Source organism: Sinohyriopsis cumingii, unplaced genomic scaffold, assembly GCF_028554795.1.
Source record: "Sinohyriopsis cumingii isolate HCF-2022 unplaced genomic scaffold, ASM2855479v2 utg000229l, whole genome shotgun sequence".
Classification (NCBI taxonomy): domain Eukaryota; kingdom Metazoa; phylum Mollusca; class Bivalvia; order Unionida; family Unionidae; genus Sinohyriopsis; species Sinohyriopsis cumingii.
In genome coordinates, this window is record NW_028315879.1 from 54,696 (window position 1) to 76,768 (window position 22,073).

Genomic DNA, 22,073 nt, shown 5'->3' on the forward strand with positions numbered 1-22,073 from the left:
TTCATCTTTTTTCAATAATGTCTCGACTGCATCTCTATACCTCAAGCCTACTGGTTAGAGAGGTTCTTACCCAGGTCGAATTATACCAAATACTTATAAAATGGTACTAACAGCTGCCTCATTGAGCGCTCAGCATTAATAGGTTAGTGTTAGGACTGGTGGCCTTGTGTCAGGATAAAGTGAATGGGTGGGACATGATGCTACATGTCTGCGGTATGATGCCCCAGTGCTAGACATCACTAAAAACTGCCACATTGCAGAGATTGTAGTGATATGAATGAACAATAACTACGTCAAAAATCCAAATCTATGTCTCAAACATACAGATGCACACACACACACACACGCACACACACACACTTCAGGAGGTATGAAAACACTTTAAATTAGTACAGGAAACAGGTATACCGGCACATCATTTCATTATTTGTCATTTTATTACTATTAAAGTTTGAGAAGGTAGTTTAATCTGGATTCGTTCATGATATGTTTGTTTTCTATAATATTCCAGATATAACTATTTTGTATACAACGTGACTGCAGGAAACCTATATGATTACCAGTTAAGGCAAACTCTTAAGCTAAGGCAGTAAAATATTAAATATAGGTCGCAATTACCTCTGGTTTTAAGGTGTGCTACTAATAAATATGCATACAATTTCTTGTTTCGTGATTCTAGCATGAAAAGAAATTTGAAAAATAAATATAAGGCACACTTTAACCAAGGTCACTGCCACAACGATATCTGCGTCACTGTGATCTATATTTTTAGTCAAGGTGCGACACTTGTCAACATGCAGCTCCTGGTGAACTTTCAAGATTCCATGTATAACAGTGTACCTGTTTCCAAAAAACAAGACCGAGCTCAAAATGTTCTGAATGAATATAGATATAGTACATATGTATAACAGTATCCCATTTAAGCCGTCCTGGGGGGAAGGGGATAAATGCCTAGGAAAAAAGAATAGTTGAGATGCATGCATATTGTGGGGAGGGAGGAGGGACATAAGCGCAGGTAGAATTTACAGGCATGTCGATTATTATGTATACGTTGATGCCAAATCTGACGTGTAGTCATCTTTGCTAGTCAAAGTTCCGATGAGATAACCCTATCTGTAGAGAGTTTATCATATCGGAACATTGGTGACAGAACGTGACGTGCACTATAACGACTCTGCCCTACTTCACTGAGGCAAGCTAAATTGTAAATGATATTATGTCTATCTTTTTGAGGCTAATTGACGCATTGTTCACACAAGGAATATCTCCTGTTACCTGTAAGTAACAGTATTCTGGAAATAATCAAGTCAGCATATAACTCCGTGATAATGGCTATAAATGTTTTTAGGATGCTGAAAGAAAAGTTACTCTACATTTGTAAAAATGTTTTATTCCGATTGATGGAATAAACTTCTGAACAATGCAAGCACGCTTTTCGCATGTGAAGGAAACAAATACCCAAAAAGTATTATCAACAAAATAACAAAAGCAAAGCAAACAAATTAAAAAGTCAAAACAAGCAAATAACAAAACAAAACTAGAGTACAAATACTTGGGCAATGCAAAATATAGTGTTGGTCACGTGAGTGTGACAGTACTATGACGTGATTTTAAGTTAAATATTGGAATATTGGAGGAAATGCAGGTGTTTTACAGGCCATATAAAATATATTAAATGATTGAATTTCTGCCATTGACCTGCATAATTCTAAACTTCTGATGTTATTTACATTGTTTTGCAAACATAGGAAAAGTAAGAGAGGAAAAAAGGCATTAGTCACATAAAATTATCATAGTTAAACATGGATGACCAAAAATTATCATAGTTAAACATGGATGACCATGATAATAAAATCTCTTGGAAGAGTAGCTTCCCCTTGACGATTATCAATGACTTCAAAATGAATCAACATACTCTTTTTTCAATAACCATGTAAGATCAAGGGGTCACATTGCCCTGGCTTTCCTGATGACCAATCCAGCTGACAATTCAAGCCTTCAGACTAAATTTACCAATCAGTAAACAGCAGTTAGGAAACCCTCCAAAGCCAGAGTTCCACCAATCAAAATTATGTAGAGCACAGGGCACATGTCTATTTCATGAATCAGAGTACGACTCACAACTAATAAAATAAGCAGCTGAAGTCATATTATTTTATAATGATGAATACCGTCCTTCTAAATGTACCCGCCACAAGCCTTTTTTTAACAAATGTAACTTCGTTCACTACTGACAGACATAACTGTACCCACGCGCTTACTTCCAATGGAAACAATAAGCATTAGTTTAAGTGAGACTGAAACAAGAGAAACGAAGACTACATTCTCACGAGATGAAAGGCTAAACCAACAATAGGCCAGAGAACCGGACCAACTACTACAAAAACAGACAGAAGCGATATAAATAATTACAAATCCGAATAACCGTCAGGGAAAAGACTTCGAAGCCAGAGAAACACCTAGAAATCTAACCGACAAGACAACTAATAAAGAAAAGCAGATGCAGCTACCACAAATCGAGCACAAATCAACATTTCAAAGTATGGATGAACAGATAAAAGCTAAAACAAAGTAAACCACAAGGAAGTACTATGATGCAATAGAAAACAAACAACTATTTAATGAAGCAGTGACACACAAACAAGCAAACTGAGGCCAGCCCCTGTATGGCCAATTGCCTTCTGAAAGGAGACCAGGGTTAAGAGAGGGATGCAACAGAGAGAGAGAGAGAGAGAGAGAGAGAGAGAGAGAGAGAGACAGACATAGACAGAGAGACAGAGAGAGACAGAGAGAGAGGCACACACGAACACACCAACTGTAAAACAAAACAGATTTAAATTAAAGAAAACAGCCTTGTATGATTTGAAACATCTACACCAAAGTAGTTCTTGAAACAATAACATAAAGTAAAATTACAAATTATGTCTACAAGAATGACTCTAGGCAAGAGTCACAACTAATTAAAACCAAGAAAGGGGGAATGGAGAAGGGAAGATGACCAGCATGTAAAATACCTGGAGGGAGTAGGGAACCATACAACCATCAGAATAACCTCGAGCAAAAAAAATCACTTTAAATAATTAAATCTTCAAGGATCGAAAACAGTGCTTACGAGGGGACACCTCTCAAGTGCTAACCACGCCACAGATGCCTGAGATGGAACTTAAGGTGTCCACATAAACAGCGTGCACATCCATAAAAATCAAATAACATGTATGATTACACGGTACTCACATTTCATGTACAAAATGAAAAGAATATAAAATATGCAATTAGACGCTTGATCATGATCTTAAAATTTGAATTGTGTTAATTTTAAAATATAAAATGAATGATTAATGTGTTTGTTTTTGCCAACGATTGCCTTGTAATATGCATATATTTTGTATAGAGATATCAAGTATGTGCAACTGCCAGTGGGTTATGGCCATCACTAAAATACGTCCAGCAAAATATATCTTCACAGATGTTTGTAGACATTGTTGAAAATCATAACCCTTCACTCTGCATCTAATGTGCATGCTTCAGTGATTCAGCGCGTGGTAAGCGTTCTTGATAGTCTCCAACATCAGGATTCACTTTTAATCAATTCACTTGCTTCTCAGCTACTAAATTTATGATCATCGGGGAAAAATAGAAGTTGACAGATGTAAGGTGGGAATAGTAGAACTGATCTAAAAATCCGGGTCCCAGCTTATTACGTAATCAATGCGTGGATAATCTGTTTCTTCTGTGAAGCTTTCACAATCGAAATTTCTAGCATCAACTGAGGATTCGACCTGAATAACGAAACACACGTCTTGGGTTAATATCTAGTTAGAAAACAATCAACGAAGGAACAACGAAAACCAAGAAAAAATAAAATATTAAGATAGATAGACAAAAAATATAAAACAATGGCAATGGTCAAAATACGATTCACTCAGTTTGCGATGATATTACTTTACGTCACCTACAAAAACCTGTCCATACATGCCGATATTGTATTTTAGTGTAAATAGATGTCAGAGCAAGATAAACGGGACAAATCACATATAAAAGTAATGCCCTGTATTAAATCATCTTATGGGAGACAGGAACGAAAATACCACTGAGCCGTTCATTTTTGCTGGTCCAAATGTGTTTGTTTTTAGAAACTGTAGTGTTAGCCGGTGCTTAAATATCGATATGAATCGGATGGCAATGAGGGACCGATTGCCTCTTTTAATGGACTGCTGCTAACTGGGGTTCTTAAATCAGTTGTATGAAGCATCCACGTAATCCAATAAAGTTGGTATATCATGATTAACAGCCAATTCACATTAATTGTCTTGCAGTTTGTTTATTTCTGCATGTTGCTGTTTTTGTGGCATTGTTTGTTTCTTTGTTTGTTTGGGTGTAGAGACGGGCATGGTTTAGAAAATAAAATGGAGAGAGAGAGATTATAACCGTTGGAATAAAAGGTGGTTCCATTATTCTGCCTCGTAAGTCCTCCCATTGAAATTCGTTAAACCATCCAAGCTTTGGTATTTCCTGCGCGGTGGGGCGTTGGACAGGATCATTTCTTGCAAAGAAAGGAAAGGGAATAAAGGTAATGCTTGAATGAAATTAATCAATATATCAATCATGCAGAGGGCGCATGGTTATTATAGGCATGTCTCTTTTGGCTTTAAATGTTTAATTGTTTAGTTATGAGTTTGATTCATGGGCAATACCTTGTTATAAATATTAACATTCAATTATGTTCTACACTGCACCGTGATACAACAGACAAAAACATTATATTCCTTCCATTCTTCGCACGTTACTTCAAATGGATGACGCCCCTGTGAGGTTTAAGGAACAGTGCATTTTCTACATATTTTCTATGAGACAGATATGCAAAATTGGAAATATCGATAACTTTTTTGTGTTAATGGCGATAACGGAAAGTGCTATCCATGGAATCTGCAAGAGAATGCTTGATAATACCATTCTGATCAAGCACGAGTGAATATTCTACCGTTATATGATTTGTGTCTATCTATCGAGAAAGACAGACAGACAGACAGGGACAGGGAGAAATTCGGACTAACTTTCAAATCTCTATATATAGAGACAGACAAACAGATTAGATAACAACATTAAAAGGACAAATAAGATGATAATGAAATAGCTGCAAAATTTTTATTGACTTTGTCGTTGTACAGACACGTTTGGCTATAGATGTTCAACCTACTCGTTATTTAACGGCAAAAACAACTGAAAACATTATGTTTGTCTCTACGCATTTAAAGAAAATCTATGGTGAATTTTACAGTTTCATAAAAATGCAAAGTCTAGCGCTTCATATATTGTGATATGATCAACCGTGTTTTCCCCTTTTTCAAACTGTCTAGAAGCAAATGAAAGCATAGAGGTATAGTTTCACGTATACAAACACTGAAACCCGTTCGGCAGAGTTATATATCTACTGAGGTGAGATAAGAGAATCCTTAGTTGGTGCACCGCTCTCATTTACTGGGACTTACCTAATTATTAATTTATTTTCTTTGTGTCATAAATTGTGTTTAACCAGAATCCAGCGATAAGCTCTCAATCTGAGCTTTTGGAAATGTGTTAATTTAAAATCGAGTAGGTTTTGGTTTTGTGTGCTTGGAGGTTAGATGTTTGTTGTCTTCGTTATGTTCTCGTTATATTTCTGGTATATAGCTAGTACGTTGAAATCAAAGACGAAAATACCTTCTTCCTTGTATAGTTTCCATATAGAATCTACAGTGTTCCTATGTCACTTCGGTGGACAACAGCATCGATCCCTTTCCGATATGTGTAGTTTCCGTAAGAGACCTTCAAAAATGTTTCTTTTATTATTTGCAAAGACATCAGCATATCTCCTTCTTACCTGCACAATTTCCGTATGAAATCTTCAGCGCTCTTTCTAATTTCGGTTGGGAAGACAACATCATTGATCCCCTTTATGATATTATTAAATATCTGCATGTCATTATCATCCTTGTCTGCAAATAAGGATCTGGAAGACGAAATACAATATTTGAAAGATAAACAACTTCATGTGCTTACTAGGTACTTATAAATATGTACAGAAAGGATAACCTAAACAGACAGAAAGCATAGCAAAATCAAGAACTCCTAAGGACTAAGCAATTTTCGACATTGACTTGAGATGCAAGACAATATATATCTGCTGACATGTTTTAACCAAGAATTATGTCTCCATCACGTGTCTTCTTTTTCGTCTTCTCTGAGTTATCTCACATAATGGAAATAAATTAGCACATGCTAGAAATAGAGACTGTAAATATTTCACAATTGTATTTGTGAAGGCTCAAATAATTGTGCACGATGTCACAGGTTAACTACGTATTTACCATTTGCTGCATCCGATAACGGTAACTGAAAATGATTACTGACAGATGCATCCGTCAAATGACTAGGTAGAATGTAAAGTAGTGCATGAGATCATCAGTTGCAATAACTCAACTACTATCTTTTGTCCGAAGTAATTTTGCTGTAGCGGTCTCGGTTGAAGTACCAAAAAATGCATTAGATACAGACGCATACACATTCTCACATTCATTAATACCATTGCATGACTGTATTACTTATCATCCACGGGGTATAAGTTTAACCAAATCCGTTATATTATTGTTTTAAAAATAATGTATATAATGTATGAATTAAAGTTTAAAGGAGACCAGAAACCAATGGAAATATAGAATAATAATAAAAGTACTATAGCAGAAAACCTTATTCTGAAGTATCATCTGCGACCGTAACACCAATATTTAAATATTGGCCTATCTTCTAGGAGCTGAATTTCCGTGACCTCGTATGCAAAAGTTTCGCGCCTATTCGGTTACTATTGGGACGTCATAGTAGCAACTCCAGCAACCCAAGTGGGAGTTGCCAGAGTAAAAGACAATGCCGTTTTGCGTTGCTTACGGGTGTAATAGAATATTAAGTAAAGCCTGTGGACAACATTTTTTTTCCGATCGATAAAGACATAATGAAAGAATGGATACATTATTACAAACGAGTCGATTTTAAAGCAACACCATACAGTACTCTGTGCTCGTTACATTTCTAAAAGGAATGTTACGATAGGGATCATGAAAAAATGGAAGCTCAAGGATACGTAAATGCTAGGCCTAGACTAAAAGTTGGCGCTGTTCCAGACATACCTTTGGATATTATAAATCCTGGGAAAAGTGTTAAACGTCTGATTTACGAAAATAGGCAGAAGGCCGAGTAAGTGACCACAAAATGCAACAATCAATTCACAGATCTTTTATCTACAGCAACAGTGCTTAAAACAAATCTGATAGCCCGATACCCTGGGTCCATCTGGTTTTAGCTTCGGCTAATCCTGTATTTAAAGTGAGGTGCCCGTCGGGCTTGTCGAAACAAAAATTGTTTGCCTGAGAAACCTTTGATCGCGCTGGCGAAATGAGTAAATGTATTTTCAAGAGGTTGACATACATGCCTTAACACGGCACAATCGAAGTCAAATCACCACTGTCGTATGTGAAATTTAGATCTGATTTTAATCAAATGGAAGCTTTGCTAAATATAAGATTCTAAACCTGCCGTGTTTCGAGAAAACAAAATCTTCAGTAATCTTAAAAAATTAAAAATTAAAAACAAAATAGTTTTAGTGTATGCCTGTTACATGTACTATACATAAACGGTAACCTGTAATGATTGGAACTGATATAAAACTATCAGTTTGGCAGTTTAAATAGCAGCGATTAAAAAAAGGAGGTCAACGTTTCACATTAACTGGCTGACAATATAAACTGGGGGGGAGAGAGGATATTATTGACCCAACCCCTTGCCCCAATGTGCGAGCGCCCATGGGACATGCCTTTTCTCCTTGTGATACGCCTTATTATTCCTACAGGACAAGCCTGGTTTGCATATTCTTGTCAGCTCTGGCTAAATTGCAAAATAGCTAAAGTTTTGATCCAAGTAATAAAGCCGGTGTGACTAATGAACATAATCCTTATCCTTACATTGATCTTGTGAAAACGACTGCCCTTCAGACATACTTCAAAGAAACCATGTTCGACAGTGTGCGTATGAAAGCACCATCAATTGATTGCCAAATAAACGATGCCTATTTTGTTGTTACTTACGATGCCATGGACTTCATTTTAACTGTTCAAATTTGCAGTCACAAGTTACCGTACACGTGGCAACTGTTTTTCTCACGTTTTATTCCCCATCTTATATCCTTAGGTTTAAGTCTTAATCCATGTAACACTGTTTGCTGAATAAAATATTTATTATGAATTAGTTCTTTAAGGGCACATATGCTGCATGGTATATTTTGTTTTATTCCTTGTTTTAATTTAATCATAGTGATTAAACTTTACATATACGGTGGTGGAATGTCAGGTGTTAACTGGCCGAGTTTCTTTGGCGGAAATGGAGATGCGATTTTGTTTGCAGAGAAAATTTCACAGTGATCATTCGTTTAAGCTAATTAGTGACCATTTCTTTACCAAAAAATTAATTTTTTTTTACTATAGTACTGTTACTTGAATAATGTTTAATCTTCACGTTCTATTTACTGAAGAAAAACAAAACTGTTGTGTGATGTTAATTATTTCGTCCAGTGCCGGATTTAGATGTGTGTGCGTTTGATTTGACAATTTTTCAGTCACATTGCAACAATGTCTGCAGTGTGGCAGTCTAGACTGGATTGCATACGTTATATGTGTTAATAAATGGTTTGGGGTTGGGCTTTTTTCTTCTGACAAATGAAAAGTTGACAGACATAATGTAATAATCGGGACTTCGCTGAGAAAAATTAATGAGATAATACGAGATCGGGAGGTATTTCTCCCGGCTTGAGAGTTGACAGGTATGAACTGTCCGGGCTTGTGGAATTTCAGTCAGGGATTGAGTTTATTTAAGTCACCAGCCCGGTGCAGGACACACGGTACTAATTCAACTCCATGAGTAAACATATGGAAACACCATCATATTTAAAATTCAATAACTTAAAATTTCTGGGTGCTGATGATGAGACCTATAATTCTCCATGTACATCTAACCTTGATGCAAGCTTATGTTTGGAGAACACCATATGAGCTGCGGCATTTTGTTTACATACATGTGCATGAAACACATGTTATTGATTCTGCACCAGATGAATCAGGTGCTACTTTCACTGTCGAGTACTCCTGAGTCAAGCCTGTAAGAATGCTAAAATTGCATCAGTAGAAATTTGTCTATATTTTTTTTAAAATTGCATATAGTGTAAGCTCTCAAAAGATATTTTTCCTAAAATTTTGATTTAAATTATTAACCAATTATGGACCACCAAACCCGTAAATACTCTATCATTTCTAGACTGGTTCACAGTTCTTCCGTATAATTAGTACTGTGTGTTCTGCATGTGCCTACGAAAATTCGTTTAGCACTGACCAGTACATTACATAAACTTTTATATTAGACAGCAGATTCAACTTTTGAATGTGCAACCCAAATGTGGTCTCCTCCTGTCTGCCTCGTTCGCCATGTTTACGTTTGTATTCGAGGACTGGCTAGTATTGCGTCACGGGACCACGTGATCTGTCGTCTCATCAAAACTCGGAAAAACTCGGAATCGTGGTATCTTCCACGCAATATAATCACTACCCGCTTACGATATTTAATTTATAACCATGACAGTTGAATTAAAATCTCTAGAGAATTACATACGTAAAAGGAAAAGTTTGATTTCTAGGCTCCTACATTTTTCTTAAGGTTAATACAAAATCGGTATAAATTAAATTTTCATTTAAATAGATTTTTAGTTTTAGTTTATTCGTTACTTTCGGTTCAGATATAAAAGATGTACGTGTTTGTAAAAGAAAGACGTGGGTAGACAACTAGATTCTCTTCTTATATATTAAGCATATTATATTATTTATACGAAGAGGCGTAACTTAATCATTCATACATGATCGAGGCAGACGTAACTGTTTTGACATGTGCGCTATTGCGAATTTAGCTGTATAAAAACACCAGAGGCTCGCGTACTGTATAAATGCATGTATTGCAGGCACAGGCTAGTTTTGGTGCTCAGCAAACCGTTTATAACTCCCGTACACAATGTTTGTCAATTCTTACCGGCCAGAAAGCATAGCAAAAACAAGAACTCCCAAGGACCAAATATCTGCCGCTGTGTCGTGTCCCTTTTTTAAAATGATCTCAGGGGCTATATAATCTGGCGTTCCACACATCGTCTGGGTCTTTTCACCTGGTCCGACCTTCTTGGCCATACCAAAGTCAATCTATTGAGAGAAAAAAACGAACAAAATGATATGTGTTATATGTAGCTGAAAAGCAGAGTGTATTCGGAAAGTACTTAGTAACCCTAACTTGACAATATCCACTATAAGTAATGAAAGGTGAAATGTTTACCTAACTAACCCATGAGTGAGGATGGGGATGATCTATCACTGATTCACCGAATGCGATCTAAATCAATCCGACATGTGTTGCAAATTATTTCTCTAAAGGTTTTACAAAACCCCTGTTAATTTGTGCATAACAATGGGCACTTAAATTAGTGCTATGAAACAAAAAGTTGCCAATCTATGCAAGAAAAGGATAAACAATATTACATAATGTTTTCTAACCACATAAAGAAATAATATTTATTCTCAAACTAAAAGAATGAAACCCATTAATAAGAGCGCGATGTATAAGATTCAGTTTTAACGTGTCATAGAGACACGGAGGACTAATTTAGCAAGGCCACAAGTTCATCAATGTTAAAATATGCCTTCCACTTACATATCTAAAATGCAGAGCAAAGTTTGACCAAAGAATGTTATTGATGGAGAGTTGAAGGCAATTATTTACATCGTTATGGGAATAAAACCATTTCCGAATATTGACTAAAGGTATGCCGTATGTTTCATTCATTTTTCTACATACTTTATGAAATCCAGTACATTCATTATAAGGCTAGATGAACCAAAACCAATTTTCTAAAATTCGTTTTGACGCACATCAGATTCATGTGTAAAGATTACAGTTCAAACATGTATGGCGCAAATTGTTGTAGACTTGTACTTATCAAAGGAAGAATCATTATTTGAATACCATTCTACTATAACAAGCAAGACATGGGTTGCCACTACCATAAGGCGACATAAAAAAAAATATTGAACAGGGAAAAAATCTAAGGATCTCAAGTCGATTTTTTTCACATCTGTATCGTTTTTGTTGTTGTTGGGTGTTGGTGAAATAATTTAATCGGTTTGGGAATTATGATCTGCCAAAGAAATATATTTAAGAACATGCAGTTGAAGTAAATGATGTCATATTTCCACTCCTCTGTATCACATTGGGGATAGGAGAGAAGAAACAAAAACATGAAGTCATCTACATTCCCTCCCAGGCCAAATGTCTGCTAGGAGACATACTTACTAATCATAGATTTCATAAATAGGACATTCGTATCTACAAAATATACAGGAAATTGACTTGGAGCATGTGTTGTGCTCCAAAAATGGATGTGTAATTGATGGATGAATGATCTGACAAATGGAGATAAATGCTCACGGGATTTAATAGAAGAACTTTGAATATGGAACTGTACCTTTATACCGCTTGTCCAGTAAGTGTATCATACACGTTTTGGACAACATCTTAGTGTTAAGCCCCTGCAACTAAATCGGGGATAATGGAAGGAATGACAAATAAATTAATGAAATGCAGAAGATACAACCGAATTACGATTTTGGAATATTTACCAAAGATCATTTATATATCTCAAACGACTTTGGAGTTGTGATCTGGAAAGGTCCTTATAACCAACAAATGTATCAACAGGATAAATGCCGAAAGATTTTACAAATATTGGAAATGAAGCACTGTGAAGACCATAAGGCAGATATGAGCCACTAGTCTAATATGTGTTTCAAGTTTCTTAGAAATACATCGATTTTTTGCGATATACTCCGGACCTTAGAATTGACAAAGAGGGTTTACGTGGAGACAAACGGACAAAGCGTTAGCTACATATATCTGTCGTGGAGTGGGGATAAGGAATAGAACGGAACAAGAAATGGTCATGCTCTTGACTTACGGTGTCGTTTATATTTATGATAACAGCAACTTCATATCAACTCGTGATATATATTGAGACAGTTATAATGATCATTTAAAATTCGATCCGACAGAAGAATGTAAATTGCCTCAGTGAATAGGAATAGTATAAGTCATTATTTTTGGGGAGTAAAATCAAGAGATATTCATACTGGCCTTACATTTCCTCTGTAGTCCAAACGGACGTATTTCCGAGTAAAAAGGTGGAGGTATATCTATCTGTCTATATATATATATATATATATATATATATATATATATATATATATATATATATATATATATATATACCAGTTTTGCATCTATTGTGGAGTCCAAGTGTACGTATCTCAGAGTAAAAATGTATAGGTATACATATAAGTTTTGCATATGCCATGTAGTCCAGGAGTACGTATTTCAAAGTAACATTAGAGGTATACATATTATTTTTACACTTCCTTTGTAGTCCAGGAGCATGTATTTGAGAGCAAAATATAGAAGTATTCTTATGTTACTTGTTTAGGCTCGAATAAACAGTAAGAGAAGAAAGGGTGATAACAACAAGCTTACAAAAATACATAAATTTATTTCCCTGGAAAAGTTCTGTAAAAATAATAAAAAAAATATGAACTTACGGTTTTATAGAAACAAATCCAATATTAATCCGAGAATTATCGAAGAATACATTTTTTAAAGTCCTAATAACAAAATGTCCTACTGATTTCACGTTCGAATCCCGACGAAGAATACAAGATGGAAGACGATGACGTATGGTACATTCTGTAGTGTTACATTCTGTAGTGTTGAAGTCTACAGTTACTTATAGAAATAAAAATTTATCACGTCGGTCTTGGAAATCCAAATTAAATTTCTTAGCAATGTCTTTTCAAAATTTCTCTGTGATCACTTCTTAAAATATTTCCAGAGAATTAATTCTTTCGAAATCTAACTGATCTGAAGAAAATTATAACTCAAAATCTGGCTACAACAAAATAACTTAACATCAGTGTAAAAAGCCCAAAACAGAAATCTTTCTCTACGCATCTTTATTGAAACTAACGGATGCACAGTAATGGAAAAATTGCGAAACACAGGGCCATATGACCGTGTTTAAATGTAAAAAAAATCACGTGCACATAATATGGCCTTGATTAGACGAATGGTTTTACTCTTAGAATAAAATAAAATAAAATTGTTTACATCTTGAATCATGACCTTGACAACAACCAATCATTTTAAAATAAAATAGAACTTATTTACGTGTTTGCTACTAACTTTGAATCAAGGTTAGGTTCTAGGTCAAATCCTGGTGTTTACGAAAGAATAATTCATGTCAACTGATTTCCTGGAAATACTTTTATCTCCAGTGAATAAAGTTACATTATAATAGCATATAATAGAATGCAAAATTTAAAAGTGACAAACAATTAAAGTAAAATAAATATGAATTAAATCAGATATACGTAACAGTATACATACCATTTTTGCACATGCTCTGGAGTCCAAAAGTACGTATTTGAGAGTACCAATACCAAAATATATGAAATCAATTTTGCATATGCTTTTGGAGTCCAGGAATATTCATTTGAGAGTACAAAGATATATATATATATATATATATATATATATATATATATATATATATATATATATATATATAAGTTTTGCGTACGCTCTGGAGTCTGGAGCCAGGATTACATATATGAGAGTATAAATGTGTAGGTATACATACCAGTTTTGCATATCCTTTGGAGTCCAGGAGTACGTTTGCGAGCTGTAGATCTCTGTGGATGATTCCTTTTGAGTGTATGAAGCTGATTGCCTCTACTATACAGGCTGTGTAGAATTTTGCAGCTGTATGACTAAGGTTCTTTCTATAACAAAAAAGTAACAAATTTAGAAGCGTAGAGGAGCATAGCATTAGACTTTGTTCAAAGTCGCCATATATTGCGTTCTATGAAGATTTATATTAAAGCCATCAGACCATTCTAGGGCATTCATCTCCTTCCAGTGAATATCAACAACTCACATCTCCAACAAATATTTTTTCATTCAGAAAATACAAAACGTGAACCTTTTCTCAAAAGTCATATTCATCAAATATTTTAAGTTCCTCACCGTTTCTACTGTTTACAGGGTCTAAATAAAATTATGAAAATCTAAATAACTATATAACCAGAATAATTCAACATCTGCAACTCTTAAAAAAGCAATTTTACAGTTGTGATTTTTACGTGTTTTGTGTATTGAACTGATAACGTCGAGAGTCACATGACATTAGTTCAAAATATTTATAACTAATACGTATGTGTTAATTAAGGCAGTGACGTAGGAGGTCGAGTCGTAGCACCCAAACTGTACTTGTGAGAAAATAAGCGGAATAAAAGTAAATACTTTTGTCACATTTGTTCAATGAGTGTCATATCTAAATAACAACAAATTAATTAATTTTGTTTATAAGGATAACCTTTAACCTTGGAAAAAGAATTTGTTACAGCTGATGTGACTAATGCGTGTAGATCACGTAGACAACCGGATCGCGATTATATTTGACAGAAAATTTAGTTTCCTGTCCTTAATTAATCCCCGTGATCGTGTTGTAAGGTCTGAAGAAAGCCCAACAATGATGAATTTATAAAATGATACAAGCGTATAATACAAACACGGCCAGTACTGCTAATAGTGTCCTAAAGTTGAGGGATAAAGGCCATTTTGTATCTTATTTAAATAAGGGCTCACTTGAAATTACCTGAATGTAACACGTAGCCAATGTTTGTTTCAACAGGAAACTTATGGTAAAAACAGTGTACAAGGAAGAAATCACAGCTGCTAGATAACAGATTTACAAAATTAGCGCCGCCATCCATAGCAAGTATACACGCACAAGTAGAATAAATGCAGTAAAATCGATCTCCGTTTCTTCAGATAATTTTTATGATGACATAAATATGCACGTTTGTATCATCAAATTATTGTGCACCTATAAGAGAAAGATGACCTCTACAGTGCCACGTACGAAAGTGTTAGTTGATGTTTCTTATTTATTTAAATTTGGATTTTAACACCATCCTTTAAGTGTTAGCTTTCTTGAAAAACAAACAAACAATTACGGTAATACAATCTAAATCAGCAGTGTATAAAATTGTTTAACTTACTCTTCATTTAACAAGGTGAACAGCTCGCCTCCAAGACAAGGCTCCATTAACAGGTACAGATGTTCATCATCCTTAAACGTTTTATGCAACCTGGAAGAAAAAAAATTGTGAAAGAAACATAGCTCCATATCTGTTATTTGATCATACCTACCTTATAACTATCATCTACTAAATACTATAAATGTATTAACATGTTCAACTGAAGATGCCTTAATTACAAATATTTTAAATGGATACAATAGCTACTGAATTTTCGTCAGGTCTAAATGTCGATAAGATTCTTAAATTTTTTCATGACGCTTTTGTCATTTGTATGAGTTTGATTATTCGTTTGCAGCTTCCGCGTGAGACTCGATATTTTATTAAAAGGAATGCATTTAATTATATTATATCATACCCGACTTGTTTGTAACGTCTTTATAGGCCAAGGATTTCATGTCTTAATATAGTACGATAGCTTAATTGTTATTGTCTCTCATCCTATGGAATTTATGCACATGAGAAGATCAATTTGTGTTGGACTAAGGCGAATCTCGGTGGACAAGTAATTTTGTGACATGATCTCCTTGCGCAATATGAAAACGTGATGCACGTGTTTTTGTACTTTTTCTTCATTTCTTTTAATACAGTATTTTCACAATCATAATAGTTAATGTAATCTAATGATTCTTACCTTTTACAAATTTACTGTTTCTTAATGAACAAATTCTATCCAACACTCCTATTTAATATATTGAAACTCTATAAAGTAAATTGCCTCGAAATAAGCATAACAACTAAACATTTACCGTCTTTCCTAAAAGTGAGTGACCCAAAAATGACTGCTCACTTACTATTTTGTCCAGCTTTAATTGACAACAATGCTTAGATACCATGGAGTGTTCACTGAAGTGAAAAACTTAATGCAACCTAGAAAATAGTTACTGTGCAAATGGGATCCGAAGTGAAATGAATTCGGTTTTCGTTTGGATAATACGTATGGCTCAATAGCAAACCAATGCATATGTAGACCCAAAGAGTTTAAACCAATACATGTATAGACGCAGTCAATTCAAGCCAGTACAAGTATAGTCCCAAACAGTTCAAACCAAAACAAGTATAGACCCAAACAGTTCAATCCAATACAAACATAGACCCAAATCGTTCAATCCAATACAACTATAGACCCAAACAGTTAAACCAAACAATGTATAGTCCCAAAGAGTTTAAACCAGTACAAGTATAGACTCAAAGATTGTAAACGAATACAAGTATAGACCCATTCAGTTCACACCAATACAAGTATAGACCCAAACAGCTCAAACCAAACAAAGTAAAGACCCAAACAGTTAAAAAAAAAGCTATTCCAAATTTGAGAATGATCAAGTGACATGAAACACTAGGTCGGTCTTCCGTAATGCATACCAACAAGCTTATCGAATTTCTTTTGTCTACATCAAGTGGTCATTGCATTAAATATGCTAAGAAGATAACGTGCGTACCAGGTTTTGTTCGTCTACTTGAAACTGATTTTGCTTCATCGTGCTAACAAGGATGTTGTCAAAAAGAAAGTTCAAAATGATGAATAAGCAGTTTTCATATCCTTTTCAAGAGTATGTAAATATGTCTACGGCTTCCTCTTGCAATTGAATTTCTTTCCTTCTTTATTTAGGCAATCGTCCTAAAGAGAGCATAATAAAAAAAAATGACAATTGGACAAACGAAACGACACCAACATCTCGTATTAAGGACATCTACAAGCAGTGGGAGCATGGAAAATAAAAATCATAATGGAAAATAAAAATCATAATCTTACCTTACAATGAAATCTGATCTCAATTCCGCCATAATGTTCTTTTCATTCAGGACCTGTGTTTGTTGGCCGATTGCAACAATGTGCTGCTTGTTGAGTATCTTTAGAGCATACGTATCTTTGCTGTTATTGTTTTCCTGCACCTGAAAATTATTCACATACGTAATATGTACTATTTCAAGGTATTGTCTTTCCTGAAGACGTGCAGTTATGTTCTACGGTTTAAGGTATTGTCTTTTCTGAAGACTTTTATTTGTATTGTACAATTTAAAGGTATTGTCTTCACTCAAGACTTGTATTTGTGTAGTACATTTTCACAGTGTTGTGTTGACGTACTACAACCAAAGTCACTTATAATCAATGCACATTATCAACCAGCCGATTCTCACCGTTGACTTTATTGATTTTTTCTAGGATCATGTGATAATCGATGAGTATTTATCGAAGTGTAACTTGTACCCAATCAGTCGCCAAAAAATAAAATTTGGGTGATTTGTGTTAGATTTGTGAGTGATTAATAAGATACGTACGTTTATCCAACCAAATCATAATCATTTAATCCTTTTAATTCCAAGTTTCATCCTTTTGACGTCAACATAGCGGATTCCATTAAATCAGCGTCTGCATTAAAGTAGTACGTAGTAGTTTTTTATGCAGATTAATATCAACGTCTTTGCTAGCTATGAGTCACCATCATAATTTATTACGCAAACATGCTTTATGTTTTTCCTTTCATTCTTATTGCTTTCTACGCAGTTCGACCGCATCCATTTTCAGCGAGATCCCCCACTTTTGCTTCGTGCGACCATTATACTAATAACAACTACATTATAAACAAAATGTCGAAAGAAAATGTAGTAGTTTATGAGGTACTCATGCCCTGAAAAGCCTGCCTTATTCTTTATCTGCAAAACAGGGTTATAGTTTCAGTGGATAAAGGACGTGCAATTGCAAATGTTTTTGAACCACTAATTGGAGGTTTTGTTTGCCTATGCCAAATTTGATCCCGAGCCTTGAAAAAATCAGTTGATACAGTGAAGCCTTGATCGAAAAGCAATGGAAGGAGTATGGGAACAAAATGTATGTGCCATGATTAGTTTATATGATATGTGACTCTACCAACTTCTGTTATTGTATAGGGATTAAAAGTGACCAACCTGGAAAAGAGGGAATGATGGACAGACGAACAAACTTGATATATCCCACTTTTTCCAAAGATACGAAGAGTTTAGTTGGATGTGATATTTTACATCATAACACTGAAGTAAAGGGCTTTGCCCAAGGACAATTCAATGTACCCGACCTGGCTCATCCTATGGTAGGATTCGAAGCAGTATTCTTTCGGTCCTGGGCCTCTCACGCCAAACGAATGACCCACCGCGTAGCCTACATTCATTAGTTGTTCCTACGACATGCAGGATTATTCATGGGGACAAAAAGAGGAGAAACACAAATTGGAGAATAAAGTACTTACCAATATTACCCTTCCAAAACCTCCAACACCCAGCGGTGTTACTATATGCAGGTCTTGTAGCTTCAAGTTTGCCATTTCTGTTTCTAAACTAGAAGAACGAAACAGCAGAAGGTCATTAACGGAACAAATAAAAACATAAGAAATCTCAGACAAATATATTACCTGATCATCTTGATATATTTTATACCTTAACTTATCTCACTCACATTTACAGCGGTGCAGTAAGTTCAAAAGTTGTTTGATATGATGCATACAATATTTTTCTAAAAAACTCCGGACAATTGATCAATATTTTTAAAATTATCGTACTGATTAATTTTCCTCACATATGATTTCGAACGGCAATTAACATTTTCACTGGTAGAATTTCCAGGTCACTATCTTTACTCTTAACGCATTTCCTCTAATTATAGCTCTTTTTATATCGCGGTTATTATTAAATGCCATTTTGAACTCACTTTTGATATGCAGTTCATGCAATGGAAATCGGCACAACCACATTGTGGCTTTCATATCGTTTGTACCTCTGCAATTCGTTCAAAACAGAAATCAGTTTAAAAGTGATTTGGATCTAAAATGGGGCCGTCTGGATGATATTTCAAAGTTTGGATATTGTCGTCCTTTAGGAGCGATCAAGAGGAGCTAGAAGTGTTTTTTTTTTTTTTTTTTTTAATTTTTATAAGAGCACATCTGAACTAAGGCCAAACTGAATACTCTATAACCCAAAATAAACCCATCCATAAAACAGAATAAGTAAAGGGAACCAAAAGTTCTTTTAACAATGCTTAATATATACAAGGTCATTTTAAGTAGCCAATATAACCAGTGAGGAAAACCTGGGAATTTGTTTTCTTTCACGTTCTAACACTATAAAAAGATACGAAACTGGAGAGCGACACCATAGACATAAAGACATTTTTATCCAAGATGGCTGGATTCAGAGGTAGTAAAATGTTATCTAATGTAATGTGATCAGTTAATTATTATAGGAGAAACATGACTTAATGAAAACAATTTCCTTTCTCAAACTTAAAAGATAAACCGGGGTGTCAATGACTCCGTGGATGTATGACATACTGCATGTAATACGCAGAAAATGCCGCATGCGAGGCATTGAAATAAATATATATATTAATGATATTAAAATACGTATTATATTGGAAACTATTAATCCTTAAATCTCCTAAATAGTTATCGTTGCATGATAACGCAGGTTCAGATGAAAAAAATTGAATCTGTTTTTGAGTAGGCGTCATTTTTCATGATCTAAAATCAGCAGGAGCTAATCACAGTTTAAATTCAATGTTATGAAGTTAATATGTGCCTTTTCATATTTCTTTTATAATACAAACTGCGCACATTTTAAATAAATTCTGATAGTAAATAAATGATCAATGAGTTTAAGAATATTTTAAATACATTTTAATTTTAAATCCTGTTTCATTTTCAGTAGCACGCTTTAATATGCAATACATGAAAATCAGTTAAAAGAGTAACATATTTCTAGTAAATAAAATTACACATTTTAGTTAACATAGTGTTTAAAAATTAATTCCGTAGTAAAAGAAAAAGTTTCAAAAATGTCAACAATTAAAGAGAAGGATATTCATGAACATGCAAAATGCACCTGTACCTTTGATATTATTTATTAATTATCCGATATAAAATACTAAATTTTGAAATGATTGATTGTCCGTACTCGACTCAGACTCATGATGCAACTTTTGCATCACCTTGGTTACGTTATAGACAGCGCGTTTATTATAGAAAAATAAATGTTCTGAGAATAGGAATTATAGAAAAGAAATGGATGTGAAACATTTGATCAATGTAAAGAGGGTATTAAATGCTATCTTGTAGTTTCACGACGATTCTCGTGAATTGACACATCTATGTCGACACAATGAGGTAGCAGTTTTTGTAAAACGGGATTTTCTGGCCCATTTTATCACTTTATTACAGTTTCATTTTAATTTTGTTCTAATAATTCCATTCTACTTGCATGAAAAAAGAAAAGTAATAACATTTTATTGCATTTTTACATACGATACAGTGGAAACTGTTTAGGTGTTAAACCATTATCTTTCAATCACACGAGCGAAACCCAACAGATCAGATTACGTAACCATCCACAGGTGTCCCGGGAGAAGACGTAATTTGTAGGATCATAAAGTCTGTTTCCGTGTCTAACAAGGAGTTACCTTCCCACAGTAGGTATTTGTGTAACCAGGGCCGGCGCTACCATATAGGCAAACTAGGCAGCAGCCTAGGGCGCTGATTTCAAGGGGGCGCATTTTTTTAAAAAAAAAATGTATTGTTTATAAATTTTGAAATTGATATTTCGGGGGGTGGCGCCGGAATCTAACCTTGCCTAGGGCGCCAGATAGTCTGGCCGGCTCTGGCACCGGCCCTGTGGATAACAACGCATTGTAAATAACATATGAAGTCTTTTTCCTGTTCAGTTGATGCTAGTTATTATTAATACCAATAACAAGTAGAACAACAATGCTGTGTTTCGTATTTTAGAACTCCACAATTATATCGGCAACTCGTTCATTACAATAAGTTAAAATGCATAAAACCCAGGTTCTGCCTTACATTACTGTAAACTATCTAACATGGGGAGACAATCCGTGGCTCATAAGGGAGATAATGTACTCAATTGACTGATAGACGGTGGATGACAGATACAGTTTGCATTGGCAATTCGTGAGTTATAAATAATGCTGCAGAAATCAACCATTCCTAACTTACTCAGCATGACAAGAAGACGGTGGGTCTGCAGAGGTGATCGTACTCAGATCTATCGCCGAAAAGGTTGTCACGTCACCACATTTATCCTGAAATAACAATCGGAAAGAATAGAGTATGTGGGTATTTATTCGATGCAATGCCAAAAACGTGTCCGATTGTTGAAACTATAAGCTCTTTTAACAATTTCTATAGTGTTTACTGTTGGATAGGAAAAATTTCCATTCTGTTTTCCAATTTTCAAGTTTAAATAAACTGGTTATGTTCATTTGGTCGAAACGTCGTACAAACTTCATGACGTTTCGTCTAAAAATAAAAGTTGTCTAGCTCATATATTCAGTAGAAAGAAAATGTGTATTACACACAGTGAGTTGCGGTTTGAAAACGGCTTGGACCAGCAAAGATTTTAAGCCGTAATATCTTGAGAAAAGTACTTGACTCCAGGAGTCAGTTACGTCCTGGTGTGAAGTTTAGCACTAGTCAGTTAATAATCCATAGTTCTCTATGCGATCTTCTGTCATTTAGACGACACGTTCTTCCTCCCCCACCCCGGTTATCCGACCCGTTCAAGCTCCAAGCCGTTACACGGAGATTGTATTTCGCTTACTATGATATAAATTGTATGTTTTCATTGCCTGCTTGAAAATCTAAAATTTGCTCAATATATCTTTAAATATTTCACTGCAAATGAATGTTTTTAAATAGTTCATCTTTCATGATTTCCAAGGTCAAAGGGATGGGGTTAAAATATGAAGTAAATTTTGTAAATGGTAATTATATAAACAACTTAAGTACTAGGTTTTGTGGCTTTCAACCACGTAATTTAAGAGTTCTG

The 22,073-nt window shown here is 34.9% G+C and overlaps 1 protein-coding gene across 1 annotated transcript; it reads right to left on the reverse strand.

The window, feature by feature from the left end:
• Positions 1–5,280: 5,280 nt before the first annotated feature.
• Positions 5,281–17,048, reverse strand: LOC149774414 (cGMP-dependent protein kinase 1-like). The gene is made up of 6 exons (XM_089945286.1): positions 17,017–17,048; positions 15,222–15,311; positions 13,799–13,940; positions 10,099–10,262; positions 5,861–5,989; positions 5,281–5,353 (listed from the first exon to the last, which is right to left on the reverse strand). Exons 1-6 carry the CDS (start codon positions 17,046–17,048, stop codon positions 5,281–5,283), a joined length of 630 nt encoding a protein of 209 aa, XP_089801412.1.
• Positions 17,049–22,073: the final 5,025 nt, after the last annotated feature.